This window comes from Morone saxatilis, unplaced genomic scaffold, assembly GCF_004916995.1.
Source record: "Morone saxatilis isolate NCDOM2014 unplaced genomic scaffold, NCSU_SB_2.0 Contig8, whole genome shotgun sequence".
Taxonomy (NCBI): Eukaryota; Metazoa; Chordata; class Actinopteri; family Moronidae; genus Morone; species Morone saxatilis.
In genome coordinates, this window is record NW_023340257.1 from 8436140 (window position 1) to 8453594 (window position 17455).

General features: G+C 39.7%; 1 protein-coding gene across 1 annotated transcript in view; it reads left to right on the plus strand.

Moving 5' to 3' along the window:
- Positions 1–6288: 6288 nt before the first annotated feature.
- kirrel3b (kirre like nephrin family adhesion molecule 3b) overlaps positions 6289–17455 on the plus strand; it is a 59771-nt gene continuing 48604 nt past the window's right edge. Inside the window, exons 1-2 of the mRNA XM_035679396.1 lie at positions 6289–6427; positions 11211–11360. Coding sequence (XP_035535289.1) covers positions 6289–6427; positions 11211–11360 — 289 coding nt within the window. The remainder of the gene's footprint in view (positions 6428–11210; positions 11361–17455) is intronic.

A 17455-nucleotide genomic window follows, 5' to 3' on the forward strand; every position in this document is an offset into this window, starting at 1 on the left:
TCCTCTGCATCTGTCTTGTATAGCTATGCTATACTGTATAACTGCTATATAATACTAGTGTTAGCAGAAGCAGTGTCTTCTTGCTGCTCTTCTGTAATGTTAGTGTTGTCAGTAGCAGTTGTGAAAAAGAGTTTTCCTTTGGCAGTTTTGCTAAAAATGTTCCTCCTGCTTCTTACTTTTATCATTGGTCTGCAGAACACAACCATGGATGTACAATCCTTATTTTTGTTTAATAGGAAGACCGGCCCCACTAACCCTACCCAATGCCAACCCCTAACATGACCAACCAAACCACTGAAGGCAACAAACACTAGCCAATCAGAAGTCATAACCATAAGTTTATGAAGCATTTTACAGGGCCTTTGGAAACTTAGTTATTAGCAGACCTTTACCTAATGATAAAGTCCATTACTGTTTCTGCTGTGACATAGTCTTTCTAGTTCCATAGTGTGTGCGTGTGTAGTGCACTGGCTCTATGTGTCATGCATCTGTATTTATTTTGTACTGAACAAGTGTTATTAGAAATGTGCCAGGTCAAAGTTTTAATAAGTTCAAAGTGCAAAATATCAAGAAAATGGCTCTCTAATTGCCTTATTAAACTCATACAAGCAGTAAATCAATCGCAGCTAATCAGAATTATCAGGTGACTTATGTGGTGACCCATTGCTTCTGAGTTTATATTGTGAATAAATTAGATTATAAAACATAGTTGCTCAAAGCGTGACTTTCAGTGCCAGCTATGGCTGGTAATTAGTTGGCTGTTTTCCTGCCAAATTTCTGTCACACATTTGCAGTAATTTGCTTTAACACCTCTGAAATTGGGCATGCGTCCTTTTCAGACATTTTACAGAATGCATTTATCACCAATCTGAAACTGACTTTTACAAATTATGGATGGGAGTCATGTAACCACAGGCAAGATAGAAGTGATTCTTTTGTGGTTTATATCCTTCAGATGGATTGATGAATCTTACAACAGCACGCTTCACTGACAATGTCAACTTAATGATTATGCTGCAGATAATTAAAGTGCACAAATCATGGCCATTAGACCTATGGTGAGAATGAGAGAATGCATGCTGGAGTTGTGGGCTTATGACTAATCAGCATCTGGTGACGAAGGACAAAAATGTGTGTCGCTTCCTCAGGGGAGTTGGAGTTCCGGTTGGGAGAGATGATTTAGATCTGCATTGCAGGATATTTGTGTTTATATTGTACTACAGGCCAGAATTGAAGACACCACTGGAGTCTTTTTACAAGCATGAAGTAATAAATTACAGAGCTTTGGAAAGGTTAGGGGAAAAAAAGAAAGTATGTTTGGTCATGTGCTTAGAAAATGTACTTCTGCTGTGGGCTGCATCTTCTCTTTATGGTTTAAACTAATTGACCAGTAGGGGCCCCTGCCGGGAAAGTGGATGATATTTTTCCTTTGACTTATGTCCTGGTGGTCGTTGCAATAGGATGTATAACTTTTTGTCTGTTAATTTTCACCTTTATCAAAAACACCTAGCCCCTGTCACCTATGACAATGCTACCAGTAGATTAGAAAAAGATAAAAATAACACACACACATGCACACCTACACACACACACACACACACACACACACTTACATGCCACTGAAAACTACCAGGAGAAATATGAAGAAATTGTGCTCATCGGCTGCCAAACTACAACACATATAACTAACTCACCCACTCCTACATATTCTGACGCCTTCCTGGGTTTCTAAATTGCTGTTATAAAATGCCCAGGCCAGAGGGGCAATAGTTTTTGATAATGATCCTGGGCTAAGCTTTGGTGCTATGTGGCCGCATAGGAGACAGCATGCTGATTATTTCTCTGAAGTGGGCTGGATGTGTGTCCGTAACGGTAATTTCCAGGCCTGATTGGCAAAGAGCGATGAAATTGGGGGCAGTTAGCACTGAGGGGAAAATAGCGCTGGAGTGTGTGGAAATGCAGGAGCGGTCCAATGGTAAACAAATTATCTGAAGTGAAATGACAACATTAGGCGATGCAAAGTGCCGGTCCACATTATGAATGTGGCTCTGTGCACAGTCTTTATCGCCTTTTTTCCACCATTTCAAATAACTGGGCAGTCCTTATCAAAGATCTCTGGCTTCACCTTTCTAAATTCAGGTCATTCAATCAAACCCAGCATGAATCTGATGCACATAAATATATCCAGTAAGGGGTAATTCAGAGACATTTGTCAGGGGGTTCGCCAGTTACTAGAATATATAAGGAATGTAGAAAACATTCCTCCTTTATTTTCTCTGCAATAGTCTGAGCTTTGTTTTATGACCGCCAGAAGTGTGTGTTAAGGTTATGGACATGTTGACAAATTTAGTCTTTGGGATATGTTGTGTGACGGACCTCTTTGTATGTCAACTGCAGAAATGTTGTTGTTCCCCACATCATGTTTGAACTGACGATATTCTCTGCAACTGACGATATTCTCTGCAGTGTGTTTTTAAGGAAAGGTGGCTATTAGATGATGGGTGAATAAACTCTTATGAAAGAAGCTCAATGCTCGATTTAGCAAATCCAAAGTGCCGAAGTAAAACTGCTACTGTCACTAATCTTTCCAGACAATATACGAAAAGACAAACTAAGTAGTAACATTTAATTCTATTCATAGTACAGGTTTGGCTGTTGCTGAGTGAGAAAAACCCACGGGGCTGTCTGTTGTCTCTAGCGACAGACAAAAGATATCTGTTTCTGCTCTGTGCGCCCACACATTTACAGAACCTTAACCCTGAAGTCAAGGCCCATTTGTCTCACAGCAAATTGGCATGTCTAGACTGTTTTTCATTGTATTATTTATGTTTTACCAAGCTCTCCAGTAAACCCCATTAGGATGCTTAATAAAGTGTTATTAACATGGATCTCCAGCTCTGCAGGCGCCTCAGCACAATCACCCTCCTCCCCTCATATTACTGTCAGTGGTGAAGTCTAAAGTGAGGTGCTTAATTCTTAATTGGGCATTTTAGTTATGAAAATATTTTTCATGAATAAGTGAGGGGAAAGGGGTTGCCTTCACTCTGTTGCATGACATGCCTGGCAGAGAATAAAGAAGAGGTGGATTAGGGAGGGACACATTTTTTGCCAACACTGTGATGCCCAGTGAAGGATAAATCTGGCAGATGTGACAGAGATTTATTTGGTGCAGAGGGGATGGATGAATGAATGTAGCCACCTTGATGTAAGCCCCAGCCTTCTCAAACACACCAACCACCCTTTTTCTTTACTGCTGTGTCCCCATGAAGACACATTTGTTGCAAGACTCAGTCAGGCTTTAAATTGAATGAAGGAGGTCACTTTTTAACTGCTCAAGTGACAAGTACAAGCTGGTGTCAGTTAAGTCTTTGATTCTTTCTGTCACTGGTGTATTTTAATAGCCTTTTCTAGGACATCAATCTTGGAACGACAGCAGAGTACAAACTTTTAGGAAAATGTGCTTTAACAATACTTGCTTAATATAACAAGTGTCAAGTCCCAATTCAAGACGAGCAAGTTACATTCAAGATACTCTGAGTTCCGAGCATTAAACCATGTGTTCCTCATTGGCAGCCAATGAATTTTGGTGCGCTCAGTCTGAATTATGTTGGTGGTAAATGTTGTTTCTATGCTATGTAGAAACCTTGCAACTTGTAGCAGCTGTTAAGTCAGGGGCCAACGTTTGTCCCCCAGTGTGGGATGGGTCAAGATCCAAAACTGCTGATCCTACAATTCCCATAATGTGACTTCATGTGTTAGACCCCCCCGTAAGGTAATTGTTTTTCTTTTTAACTCCTCACCTCCAGTTTGAAACATTTTAATTTTAAACAAATTTTAAATCTTCACAGGTTATTTAAATAGACATTATACAACTGTCTTCACAAGCTGAGTAGTACTCCCTGTGACGGGTAAACTGATCTTGATGTGCAAAATCAGTGAAGTGGCTCTTTAAGTCATGTGGCACAAGTTTAAGCAAAGCTACAAGTAATGGCTCACATGTGTGTATTTGTGTGAGAGATGTGCGATTCAGTTAATTAATATTTCTGAGGGGGCTGTCGTTTAATATTTGTTTACAACAGTTTCAGGGCAACGTGTGACACAAAATTAGCATGAGCTCCTACTACAAATTATCTTCTGAAATCATGCAGTCACTGTCTAGACAATATACAACAACATTTTAAACAGCTAAGAATGATTTTCACCTAATTAAATGCTGTTATGAACTGTGCTGCTCTGCCTGGCGAGCATGATGGCAGTGGTCTACATCTGAAAAATAATCTCCGATCTATTTTCTTCTTGATGACACATAAGATACGAAGGGTCCAAAGAAGAAGGACAGGAAGTGAGTTGGAGGAATGTAGGCATGTGTGCTACCAACAGAGAGATCCCTCCAATGTTAAATCAATTACAGCACAGGCTCAACTGTTTGATAATATCAGCCATGACTGAGCAGATACAAGACTCCCTGGCGTTTACAGTGTTTTTCCGGAACATGCCAAGAGATCTGTTGAGTAGCTGTCTATGCTGTATGTTAGCGCGCTGCTGACTGGGTAGCAGCCGAGATAAGCTCCTTGTGTAGGAACAGTTGGGACTGAACAAAGCTGTCTAGGTTTGAAGGGCAATATATAGTGAAATAAAGTCTCATCTAGCCAGAATCACCCACAATGTGCACATACATTTATGAACGTCTTGGTTAGCCAGGGAGAGTGCTGAGTCTCAAGATGATGAAAAGCCCATTATATGCTTTGAAGTACAGAACGTTCTTTTTTTCTGATATTTAGTAATAGATCTATATTAAAATGAGGCAGTATACAGGGTTGTGTATTTATGTCTGTGTGACAGTGTATGCAGGGAAGAGAGTGCATGAATCATTATGAAAACTTCTGCTTACATCTTTAACAAGCTATCCATCACATTGAAATTTAGTTTGAGGCTGAGAAATGACTTGTGGAGATTCTAATGGCATTTTCCAACTAAATTAAAATCAGTTTCTTGTATGACAACAATCTTTTCTTTGATGTGGTTTGAAATCGTACAACAAAGCTAATCAATTTCCTTGCCTGCAATAGAATAAGTAGTTTCCTTTGAATATAAAACTGAGCAAACAAAAAACAGTAGTTGCAATGTGATACAAAGACGTTGTAAGATGAAAACACTCTTTCTCGTTCTTTGCTGTCTTATTTTAATTCACAAAATGTTGTTCTTCTATCAGATTTTTATTTGCATGTTATTAAGTTAGACATTTTGTGTGTGCCCAGTTCAGCATAAGAGAAGTACATGCTTCTGTCTGTATGTGTGCCTGTGTATGTGCTACCACACAGACAAAAGATAAAGAAGGATATTGAGTTGTTGGATGAAAGGGTACACATTCTGAGCCAAGCAATTGAACTGAGAAGTTTGAAAATAAGAAAAAAGCTGCAAACAAAACTGTCTCACTAAAGTGTGAGAGAGGAAGTGACACTTTTAAACCTTTGCTGCAGTTCGTGCTCTCAAATCAGACTGTGTCTGTGCGAATGGATGTCAGTGTGTGTATGTGTGTGAGTGTGTGTAGGCTTTAGTTGATAGGCAGCCTGCCAGTGTTTCTAACTACACATCAGTACCACTCTGTACCCTCCACTCTGATCCACAACACTAACCCCCCTCTCCACTGCCACCGTTAACACACCCTCTGCCTCTAATGGAGTTCACTGCACACCACTTTACGCCTGAACACGCGGTAGAGGAGTGCAGCTAATAGCAGTTGCACAGTTGGAATACATGGGTGTGAGCTCGAGTTAATGTATGCCACTAGAGCAGCGTTGGCAGACAAGATCGTGTTATCTGCTGTGGACGTGGTGTGTGTGTGTGTGTACGAGCCCAGCCCATCTGTACGGTGACATCCTTCATAAATGAACCAAGCTGAGCTGTGACGGCTGTCTCTTAGCCTGCACTTCAGTCCTGGTGCAGCACTGACACCTCTGATGCGTGTACTATATCTTGTCTCCATATCATGAATTGTAAAAGAATGTGCCACATTTGTAAATCACCCTTTAGGGTTCTTTCAACATGACTTTGACAAGAGATTTGAGTGAAATTGGGGGAAATGGGCATATGGTGCACTTCTCTTCATTTTCCCTTTATTCAGCACTTGAAACACTGAAAGCAGGTGTTTGTAATACCACACTTACACTCTTCTTTGATCTTGAATTTTCAATGCCCTCTTCTGCTGATTAAAATAAAATAACACAATCATATAAATGAGTCAGGCCTAATCTTTTTCTTTTCATTTTTTCTGAAGGGGCAGAGGCCATGTTTTCCCAGCAGCCACAGGACCTGGTGGTAGTGGCGGGCCAGCCTGTGACACTACCATGCACCATCCCCGGTTACCATGGTGTTGTCCTGTGGATCAAAGATGGCCTGGCACTGGGCGTTGGCAGAGACCTCTCTGGTAAGGAATGACATTTATTCCCTTGAGCGTGTCACCCTGCAATTCTCCATCAACCTCCGTTTCCCTTATTAATTAACACTCTCTGATATAACTGTCAAATGGACCCCTTTTATCATCTAAAGCCCCCACATGTCAACATTCTACCCTCTGCCAAACATGTTCTTCCACAGACAAATAGCAGAGATCTCATAATATTGTGTTACAAAAAAAGTATTATAATACAAGGGTTACAAAAATTAAATCACTCAACATGACCAGATAGAATCAAAAATACATTTCTGTCTTTGTGTTAGATGCAAACCTAAATCTCTTATACTCTGTGTTTAGCAGAAGAGCAGAAAAATCCAAATAAAATGTGAAATCAATAGTGGCACTGGTCTTTCTCTGGTGCTTCAGGCTGCTAAATGGCTTTTTGAAGAGTAGCTGGCATCCTCTAATTACACTGCACCTCATGTATAATTGCCTTAATTGTTTAATTTGGAGTAAAAGTGACTACTGCACTGTCATTTAGTAGCCTGTTGTTCCACCAATCAAGGCGTCATGTATATTCATGACTTTGATGAATTTCAAGGAAACATATCACTCCTCTAAATAAACATTTACAACATTGGAATCACTAAGCTATTGAATGAGAAAATCCATAAAAGCGTAGTACGCCCGCATCATTTACTGAAATGATCATTAAATTCTTCCAAAACAGAGATCCATTTGAATGTGTACACAAGCACTCAAAGCAAGATACATGACTCTAGGGCACAGTCTTTATTTTAGGGCTTTCTGAGTTGTCTTACACACCACCTCTGTGGGACCAATGAGAAATTGAAATAATTGCAATTCAAGGCACATTGATAAAATATTCAGCTGCAGCCATTTTTGAAACACCAAAGTCTCTCATGATCAGAAACGATTAAATATGTATTTCACTTGAGATTGGGAGTCTTCTACCCTCTGACCTTTAGCAAACGCTCTTAGAGGCCTTCCCTGTCGCCGTTTTGGTCTGTAATTAAACCTCAGCGGCAGACAGAGCCCCTATAAAGCCACCCTATTCCCTCTTCAGGTTCTTATCAGGCCCAGGGGAGGCTGAGGGGTTGCAGTAAACAATGGTCCTGCAATCTTTGAGTCCCCTTTGGAGGAAGAGGAGGCAGAGAAGGAGAGTACTTACGATTGCTAGAGATAGAATGAGAGAGTGGAAGGAGGAGAGTGCACAATTTTCTTCTGGGTCAGAGTGGAGCAGAGATGTAGAGTTTGTTTTTATGCTCTTCTATTTTTATTGATTTAACAAGACAAGACAATCAAGATGAAATCTCATTTAAAAAATGGCCAAAGACAGCGGAAGGAATAGAACCGAGAATACGCTGGGTCACAAAACTCAAGGGAATAACAGCAAATCAACCTTTAATACCGTTTCAGTGAATAGTTTAACAGTCATGGACAAGATGCTGTAATATTTGCCCTTCTCTAACTATTATTTTCCTCTTATTTGGCAGTAGTCAAGCCCAACATGTAGTGATCTTTCTCTCTTAAACCGTTTTAAAATGGCCAAATGAGTTTTGCATGAAGGGGAAAAGCTGCCTGCCTGGAGAAGATAGGTAGAATCAACAGTATGATACAGACAGGGGCTGAGTGCCTTCTATTGAGAGGGATGACACTTTTTCAAAAGTAAAGCGCTCTACAGCTGTCCTTTTTATCACTCCTGCCTACGTAAACAAGCAATGCACAGTAAAAGAGTGATGGTACATCCACTGCAAGATGTACACAATGAAAGGAAAGTGGCAGCTGTATACATAAAAAGTATGACGAATCAAATGTTGTATGGAGCATTTCAATAATATAGGTCTGCTCGTCTATTCATAGAAAGAAGCTGCGTCGGCAACGTTGTGCTCCGCCTGGGACCTGTTTCCATTCACAGGAGTGGTGATTAAACCGAGAGAACTCTTTCACCATTCAGTGCAAGAAATCACTGCACAAAAGCCAATGATTCCTATCTGTCCCTGAATTTCCTATTCATTCCCTTTTGTGTCACGCTTTTCCACTCTAATTAAAGAAAAGTAAAGTAGCACCACAACCGCTCAGAACATACCAATCGATGTCATGAATATGCATGACAGAGAACGTATCTGCTATGCATGATGATGGTGAAAGCAGACAAAGCAGCTATAAGTGAATTCTCCTGGTGCACACACAGTGAAGATGGAGAGAGAAGTGTTTGTATATATTATGCACTGTGTATAAAGGATATAGGAGAATGAGCTCTTGAGAAGAAATGCAACAGAGGAGAACAGTTAGCAAGCATGTGTCACTCTTGCCTCTCATGAGAGCAAATTGTATGCCAGTCACCTGTTCACAGCTTCAGCTAACCTTTTTCCATCCCCTGGTGCTTACAGTGTGTGAAACATGTTCTAGGTGAATGCTATAAATCACTAGCCCACGCCTAAAGTCTCTGTATACTTATATGCACACACACATGCACGTGGACCATTGATCCAGCCTCAAGACAAATCCATTTCCCCCCTGATGGATTCATTACTCCTTAATGGGCCTATTTTACATTGTTTGCTTTAGGTAACACATTGTGTCTTACACATCACATGTGCAGTGGTGATCAGTCTTCATCTGAGCCATTATAATGTTAGTCATATTGACAAAATGCATGATCAAGGTGCTTATTAGGAGGCAAAAACATTTCTGTTCTTTGGAAATTAGATCATAAAATTCTTATCATTTACTGCCTGCCACAAATGCAAATTACTTTTCCTTTTGGACCCATCTAATGCACAGAGATGAAACTGGAACAAAGCCATATCCTCACACGGCAAAATCATTCTTCGTTTGCCAGAGGCACAGATGAGGTAATTGGCCGGATCATCTGTTTGTGTAACAGAAATTTTCATAGCTTATACCTTTCTACATGAAGACAAGAAAAACACAAGTGCATTTGAAGTAAGTGCAGTTTCTGTGGTTGGTACAATAGGCAGTCACTACTGTAGGTGGACTGGAGTCAACTCAAGGTCACATCCTTCAGAATGTACAATAATCATTACCCTTGTGATCCGCAATGGCATTATTGCTTTGAATCTCATTAATGAACATAAAATTGAAGCAAAATGGTTCCCTGGGTGACCTTGAGCACATAATGGTGGGTCCTTTATTTAAGCATCGTCGTGAGCATGAACAAGCAGAAATCTCATTTTCAGTCAACCGTTATTAATATTATTAATGGAAGCTTTTAGTTGTGATCAGGTCTCTATTAACCCTATTACATTTACAGTGTTTTTTTCTGAAGTCCTGCTATCCCTCGGTATGGGATTCATTGTAGCAAGTAATGGGAAATTTTGACATTTTATCACCTGTGTGACTAGTTTTCCCACAAAAAATCCACTGGTGCAGCTTCCATCTTTGCTGACTTTTTAGTTAGCTTGCCACATATTTTGCCTGCCTCTACTCTTTATTTTCTCCCCAGCTGTAATGTTTAGGTGTTATTTTATCCTTCATCCTCCTACTGTATAGACCCTTAAGATTAAAGGCTACACGTAGGAGGACGGCTTAATCAATTGAAACTCACCCCACCAGCATAAAATGAGACCCACTTCATGCTCTATTAAAGGCAACTGGATTCAATGGAGCAACAGTCAGTAATTGGACTTATGATACGATGGGTTTCTGTAGAAAAATGTAAGGACTTGAACGCTGTTAAAAGGCTGCCCTGTCTGTTATGTTCTCTTTTGGGGCTAAAATATATAACCAGCCTGTAAAACCTTTACAGTGGGAGACGTGGGATCTCTGAAGTGAACATGAGTCATTGGCTAGCTGAGAAATAAGTGTTTTACACCCCAACATTTGTTGGCCATAACCCAACAGTTGAATAGGTAATGATAGGCTTTTCAAAGAGAAAATGACAAGTGTGTGAATCTAACGTGTGTAGTTTTCTGTTTTTAAAAGACAAAGTTAAGACAAAGTCCAGCCTTGTTCTTGCTGTAAAATTCTCCAATATCCACTTTCATCATTGATGAAGGACCACTGGAGGTAAAAGCAATTCTTAGCTAGAAATTCTTTAGATTTCTTTGAGTGCAGGTTTTATGAACAGACATTCTCATTTCAATCCACATACTGTATCCCCAATAATTAGAAAGATGGAGTGAGAGAGAAAGAAAAGGGATCTTCAGAGACGAGCAATTTTAAAAGCATAAGAAATACCCCATAAAGCTTCCCAGTCAAACACATTCTTCTTCTTGCTTATTTGCCCCAGTGGAGGGATGCACTCCACCACAAACTTGCAATGCATATTTTGATAATAGTTAAGGGGATATCTTTAAAACCATCTTGCTTGACTTGTGTAAAACGCCCAGGTCTCTTGGATATTGCTCTGCTTTCTTGCATTATTAAACTATAAATCATTTCACAGAGCAATGCTGAAACAACTCAGACTCTTGCTGTTCCTGTTTACGGTTGCAGTAAAACATCATTCTCCAGAATGCAGCAACCTTCACAACAGCTCATTAACATTGCCAGGAGTACCATAAAAACATTTATACAATTCATGTTTTAACCTTGTATGATAATGCATTGTGAGCAAATTAGCAAATTAACAATTAAAAGCTATACTCATCTATAATCTATAATACTCACATCTGCTGCTAGCTTGTTTGTATGTTTTGTTGTTTTTTCTTGTTTCTGTAAGTATGCAAAGCTTCAAAATAGCAAATGTACCTTCTTGTAAGTGACAAATGAGCAGTATTTTAATTTTGAAGGTTATTAAAATGAACAAAATGTGTTTGCGCTGCAGGCTATCCTCGTTACACAGTGACTGGCGACCACGGTTCAGGAGAGCATCATTTGCAAATCCAGCGTGCCGAGCTGATGGATGACGCTGTGTTTGAGTGCCAGGCTGTCCAGGCTGCCATGAGGTCTCGTCCTGCCCGTCTCACTGTGCTGGGTGAGTCCGGATTAAACACACACACACTCCAAACAACACCGCTGTACTAGCCAACTACCTCCAAATGCTGAGGTGCAAAGCAGCTCATGGAAAAGGCATCACTGGCTTCTCACACTAACTTGTTTTTCATGCTAGTTTGATGACAAAGTCAACATCGAAACCACATAACTTCACCTTTATTGTTCTCTTGGCTATGTGTGTAATATATGATCTTTCATTTGAACAAGCAAAAGCAGTGTTCTGCTTTTGTTTGGTACGCAGATCAACGTCTAGGTGTTCTGAGGAAGAACAGGACAAATAGCTCATATGCGTCATCCCAAATATTCAACTCAGTTCGACACTCTTGAACCTAAAGAGTGGACAAAAGTACTACCCGGCTCAAGGGGCCCTAACAAAAGTGGTTCTTCACAACAATAAAAGTATCCATCCTTTTTCACTTTACCAGTACACACACACAAACAGATATTCACGCTGCATTCTTGAAACATGATAAAGTATTCACAGCAAATAGTTAGAACAAAAGACATATTTTGTGTTAAACCCATCAGAAAGGAATTAAATCAATACTAATGTTTCCCATTTGGCACACAGTGTCAATATGACTAAACTTTACAGACCCTTACATTTGCACTTTAATTTCCTTCCCCTGCATGCAGCCTCCATTTCCATTATTACTGTAAAGCTTGAGAGGTTACTGGTTCTTAATTAAACTTTATTGGGTTATCATTCAGCGTTGCCATTTCAGCCTTATTGAGTAGCACTGGTGCAATCGCTGGATAGCGTCTCTTTCTTGGGCCCTTCAAGCTTCCCGCTGCTTCCTGTCTACCACCCCCACCCCACAGCCTTCCTCATTGGAAGATTTCTGTAAAGATATAGTGAGAGAAAATGACAGAGCAAAAGAGAACAAGGGAGAAGGAATGAGGAGAAGAAAGAGTTTAGAGAGAGAGTGGTGTCTGCCATGCAGTATCCTCGCCACGAGCGACTGATCCGCCTTATTGATCCAGCCTAATGAAAAGTGAAACTAACGATTTGTAGGGGAGAAGGCAGCAGGAGAAAAGAGAGAGGGGAAGACAAATTGCGGCATAACGTTTCTCTGGCTGCCAAGCCCCCTGCAAATGGATATGAGTGAATAATTATGGATACTTCTACAGAGAGCTAAAAATGTCTGTTGCAACAGCACTTTCCTCCTTTCTACTACTGGCCTTCTTTCTCTTCTTGTTCACATCCTTCAAAGTTTGGCTGCTCTGACATACTGCTTTTCACAGAAACTTGCCATTTGATTGCAGTGTCAAGTAGGGAAAGAAGAGTCACTGACAATTCAAGATGTGTATTCTTACACAAGGTCGCTGACAACGAATTTGATCAATTCAGCCATTAAACTACATTCAATTTACGACATTTTAGGTTCCAAAGCCTTTATAATATCCTTGAGAGTTTTCATACGTATGAAACTGACATTGCATTCGTTGGTCCAATGTAGGAGTGAACAGCTGCCATACACAGCAGATGCAAATAATTCTTAGTTTTTCTTTTAATCCCCTTGACATGGTGCTTTCCTGATTTGGCAAACCTTACACTGACTACTCAGAGTAATTAAAATAAAGAAACAAATTATTTGCAAATGCTTGACTTTGGATTGTAAGCAATGTACAGCAGTGGGAAGTGCGGTAGTTGGCCCTAGTGTATTTAAACAACTAATCAGCAATGAGAAAGGGGAAGCCTTTATTACCTATTTGGCTGATTGAGGGTGAGAGAGTTTATCATTCTTCTCCATAAGCCTGAATAGAAGGTGTTTGTTTAATCCCCTGCTGAGCTAGCTGACTCCTGAATGCACTGCCAGGGAGAACTCCAGGCTGACACATACACACACACACACATACACACAAGGTAATGGAGGAAATATATGCAAGGCCTGTGTCACTGCAAACTCCAAGCTGTCAATTACTTGCCAGTGGTGACAGAGTGTGTCTATCGACTTGGAAGACAGCTACGGCCCCACACACCTATGCACACACACGCACACAGGAATACATAGGCATATACACAATATACTTACACACACACACACACACAGCCTCCCGTCTCCGAGCTGACAGCAGAATAAATCTAAAACTCTCCCCTCCATCTTTCATAACTCAATATCAGCCCAAACTCCTCCATGTGCCATATCAGAGGAATTTCTTTCCTCTTGACTTTGATGGGCTAGGAAGTAACATAACATAAATATTTACAAACACATAGAGAAAGACCTTTATCACTGCCAAAGAACAGATACAGTACTGTGTGTTTTCCATTTTTCTGCTTTTCTTCATAATGATTTGCAGAGTGTGTCCTTGAGAGCCAAACAGCTCCTCTGAGACCTTCTCTGAACTGCCAACCCGCAAGAAAATGCGTAATAAGTGGCAAAAACCTTTGTTTTGCTTTCATTTATTTCAACTGCAAGAGTTATGCAATCAAACAGGAAAACAGTAAGCGCATCAACATTTTAAAACAATAATGAAGTCCTGTCATTAAAAAGCAATGAGAAGAAAATTCATGGTGAACTTAACGCATCTGAGCGTTTGCATGGCTTGCAGGCTTACCATCAGATGCCAAAGGAGAATCAAGGTCTTGTGAATTAGTCATGAAGGAGGGGAATGGAGGGGTTCAGGTCCAAAAAAGACCCCTGAGGCTAATTATATCCCTTGCAGCAAGTTGGCAGTGCTCCAGACCTTTGCTCTAATCTTTCTACCTTAGGTTGGGGACCACTAGAACAAAGGGAAGGGGGATCACCATTGTTTGATTAAGGGCTTTGGCTGAAAAAACTACTTCAAGGTGTTCTGTTTTTTTTGTAAACGAAGAGCATGTCACACTGAAATGTGGTGCCATTTATTGACTCATTGCTGACATTTTAATAAATCAGTGGCTGTCTTGAATGTTTGTGTTTCTCTGTCTCTACCATCCTTCCTCTCTTTTCGTCTTTTTTTCTGTATGACTACTTAATCATTCCTAGTTAATGCAGAGCCATGGTTTTCTTTTATTGCTATTTTAATCCTCTTTATTTAAAACACTGTGTTAAAATGAAAGCACAAGTAATGCAGAGGCTTTGTACTTCCATGTTAATCTCTCTTAATTGAAGTTTATCAATTGCTTGTGAGGTATTTACTTTACCAGAGGTAAACTCAAAAGATGACAAAGTGCCTGAGATGGCTCCTTACTATAGCACTCATTCTCAAGTCATTAATCAGAGTTGAATGGCATTTTTTTTTTGTAAATTTACCCTGACAGTTAATGCATATAGAGATTATTCATTTCCCCCTAATTAGGATACTGTAAAGTATGTGACAAAGTGTTGCCTCTCAAACTGTAGTGAGGGCAACTGAGGGTGATCAGCATGGTTTACTTTCAGATACCGTTTCGACAAAAATGTCATAATTATTTGACTCTGTTTTCCAGCTCTGCCCAGTACAGGGCCATAAAGGTCATATTGCAAATCATGCTTTTGAGATCAGGCAGATGTAGGAAAATGCTTTAAGAGGTTAACTTAAGGTAAATAAAGAGTGGTTACAAAGCTTGACACTTCATTAGGAGAAAATATTTCACCCCATGGAAAACAAAGGAAAACACATAACTGTCTGGATCTGTAATGCAACTATAAGAAAAAATCCATACACATTTAAAGGTCCAGTGTGAAACATTTGAGGATATATTGGCAGAAATGAAATATAATATTCATAGGTTCATGAGTGTATAATGACCTGAATGTAGGAGTCGTTGTTTTCATTAGCTTAGAATTAGCTACAAACGCTGCAGGTCAGATTTCAGATCAGTCATGTTGAACCGCCATGTTTCTACAGTATCCCAGAGTGGACAAACCATACACTGGCTGTAGTAAAGCGCCTTTCGACAGCACAGTTTTTCTTATACATTTCACAGCCCAATTATACAAGTTTATATGTTTTCATTTTGTTGCCTAAACATTGTGTAGTACACGAGCCAAGTGCTTTTTAATTGCATGTTAATTATTACTACTTATAGAGCATAATAAAAGGCACACTTCTAAAAAGTATTCCAAAAATGAATACTGAGAACACGTACATGCATACAGTGTCACACGAGTCACAGTAATAGATTATCATCTTTTGTTTTTCTTAATTTATGTTATTGTTGCTGTGAGATGACAGTCTTTCCAGTATGCTATTTTATTTTGTTAGCTACATTTGAACCCGAATCTTGTTCATTCCATTATTAAAATAAAATGTAGTTGTTGCGGGGGGGGGACTTTAAAAAGACCTTCCGCAAGATCTTTCAAAATGACATGCATTCATAAACCCAGAATGACACTGGTCTTCTGATAAACATAATTGATAACATGCCATTTGAATGGGCCATTGGGTGCAAGATATTTGTTTCCCCTTGTTCAATGCTTTGGACCAGTGCTTTAGCAACAGTGTTTGTGTACACAAAAGCCCAAGGGTATCCTTTGTTATTGTTGTTTCCAACTGCCAAAGCTGAATCAGCCATTTCTGTGGATAAGTCTGAATTCATTAGTTCTCAAGGATCAGACTGCCATCCTTTTAGTAATGAAGGTGAACTTTATTTTCTCATCTTAAAACAGACTGCCTTCATGTTTTCAGTAATGCTATCACTATCCTTTTATCTATAGATTGATCATTTTTCTTTTCTACTGATTGTGTCTAGTCCAAGGTTGTAACTGTCTTAATTTGTTCTTTTATGTTCTGTTATCTAGTTTGTTGTTTGTTTTGTGTTTGTGGTGTTATATAATATTGTTTCTTGTACTGTTCTGGTTTCCATTTCTGAGTGTTTGGTTGGGACCCCCTTAGAAACAAAATGATACATTTCAAGCGGTTTATCCCGAGATAATAAATGTCCTGTAAGACACAGCATGTTCCACACCATGAATGTGTATTTTATCAAAACCGCTGTCCGTGGTGCTAGTCCTGTTCTCCACTGAGAGTCTGTGAGCTGCTTCCCTTCTAATTCAGTCAGTGATACTGTTCACAGCGAGTGGGAACCGCTGACCAATGATGGGTCTGTAATAAGAGACAGTGTTTGGAATTGTTGGTCCGACTACATAACAATGAGTGCAATTTGGCTGCTGTTGTTGTTGTTCCTTGGAAAATAGCTTATGCAAAGTAATTTTCCTCTGTCCGCTGTTTGTTCTCCTGTGCAATTATTATTATTATTAGGGTATGCAGTATTTTTTGTAAAGAGAATCTCAGGGTAGTCTCTGTAGGGTGGTGTGAAAACTCAGCAGGGCAAGAAGTTTAGTCTGTTTTTTTAAGGAGTGGTGTTAGTTGTTTTATTACCTCAACAGAAACTAGGCTTTTTAGATTTTTAGTACATTGTGTGTTGAGTTATGATTTTGTTTTCTTTTTTTCATATAACTAAGTCATATCCATATTCCTCTTACTTGGAGGAAGGAAGGAGCATCTTGCAGTGGTCCTGAAGTAGAAGTAAAAAAGCTTTTTGAGCCTCCTGTGTAGGTAACCAATTTGTCTCTTAACACAGTTAATTTAAGTCTAGCCAAGCATCTCAGAAGAAGTATAAGGAGAGATAAGGTGTCCTAAATGGCAGTCATTCTGGGAGAAAATATGAGTTTAACGTTTATATTACACTGCCTTTTCTGCTATTTTGTCTGAAACACGAGATGGAATGATAGCTACATCTATGATATCAGAAAGGCAGTGAACAGGTGCGTGATTATGGTAGACAGACTGTATGTAGGATGTTTGGTTTTTTTTTTCTGCATTTCAACAGAAGGAGGAGAAATGACACGAATACATCTGTGCTCTGCAAAACAACAGTTCCGACTGTGTACAGGTGCTGAGCTGATTTTAATTCACACTACATAGTAAATAGGTTTGCTTCTGCTAACTGTAATTGTTGTTAGCAAACTAATGATGGGCATGAAGAAAAATGTCAACCCATTCGGCCTAATAATTGGACAAAACCTTGAAATAAGCGGTTTTATTTTTAACTCTGATTATTGAACCTCAATCCCAAATTCACTGCCTCCCACCCTCACACATACACACACACACACACACTGTACACACATATAGCTATATAGTGCAACACAGCCGGGTGGTGAG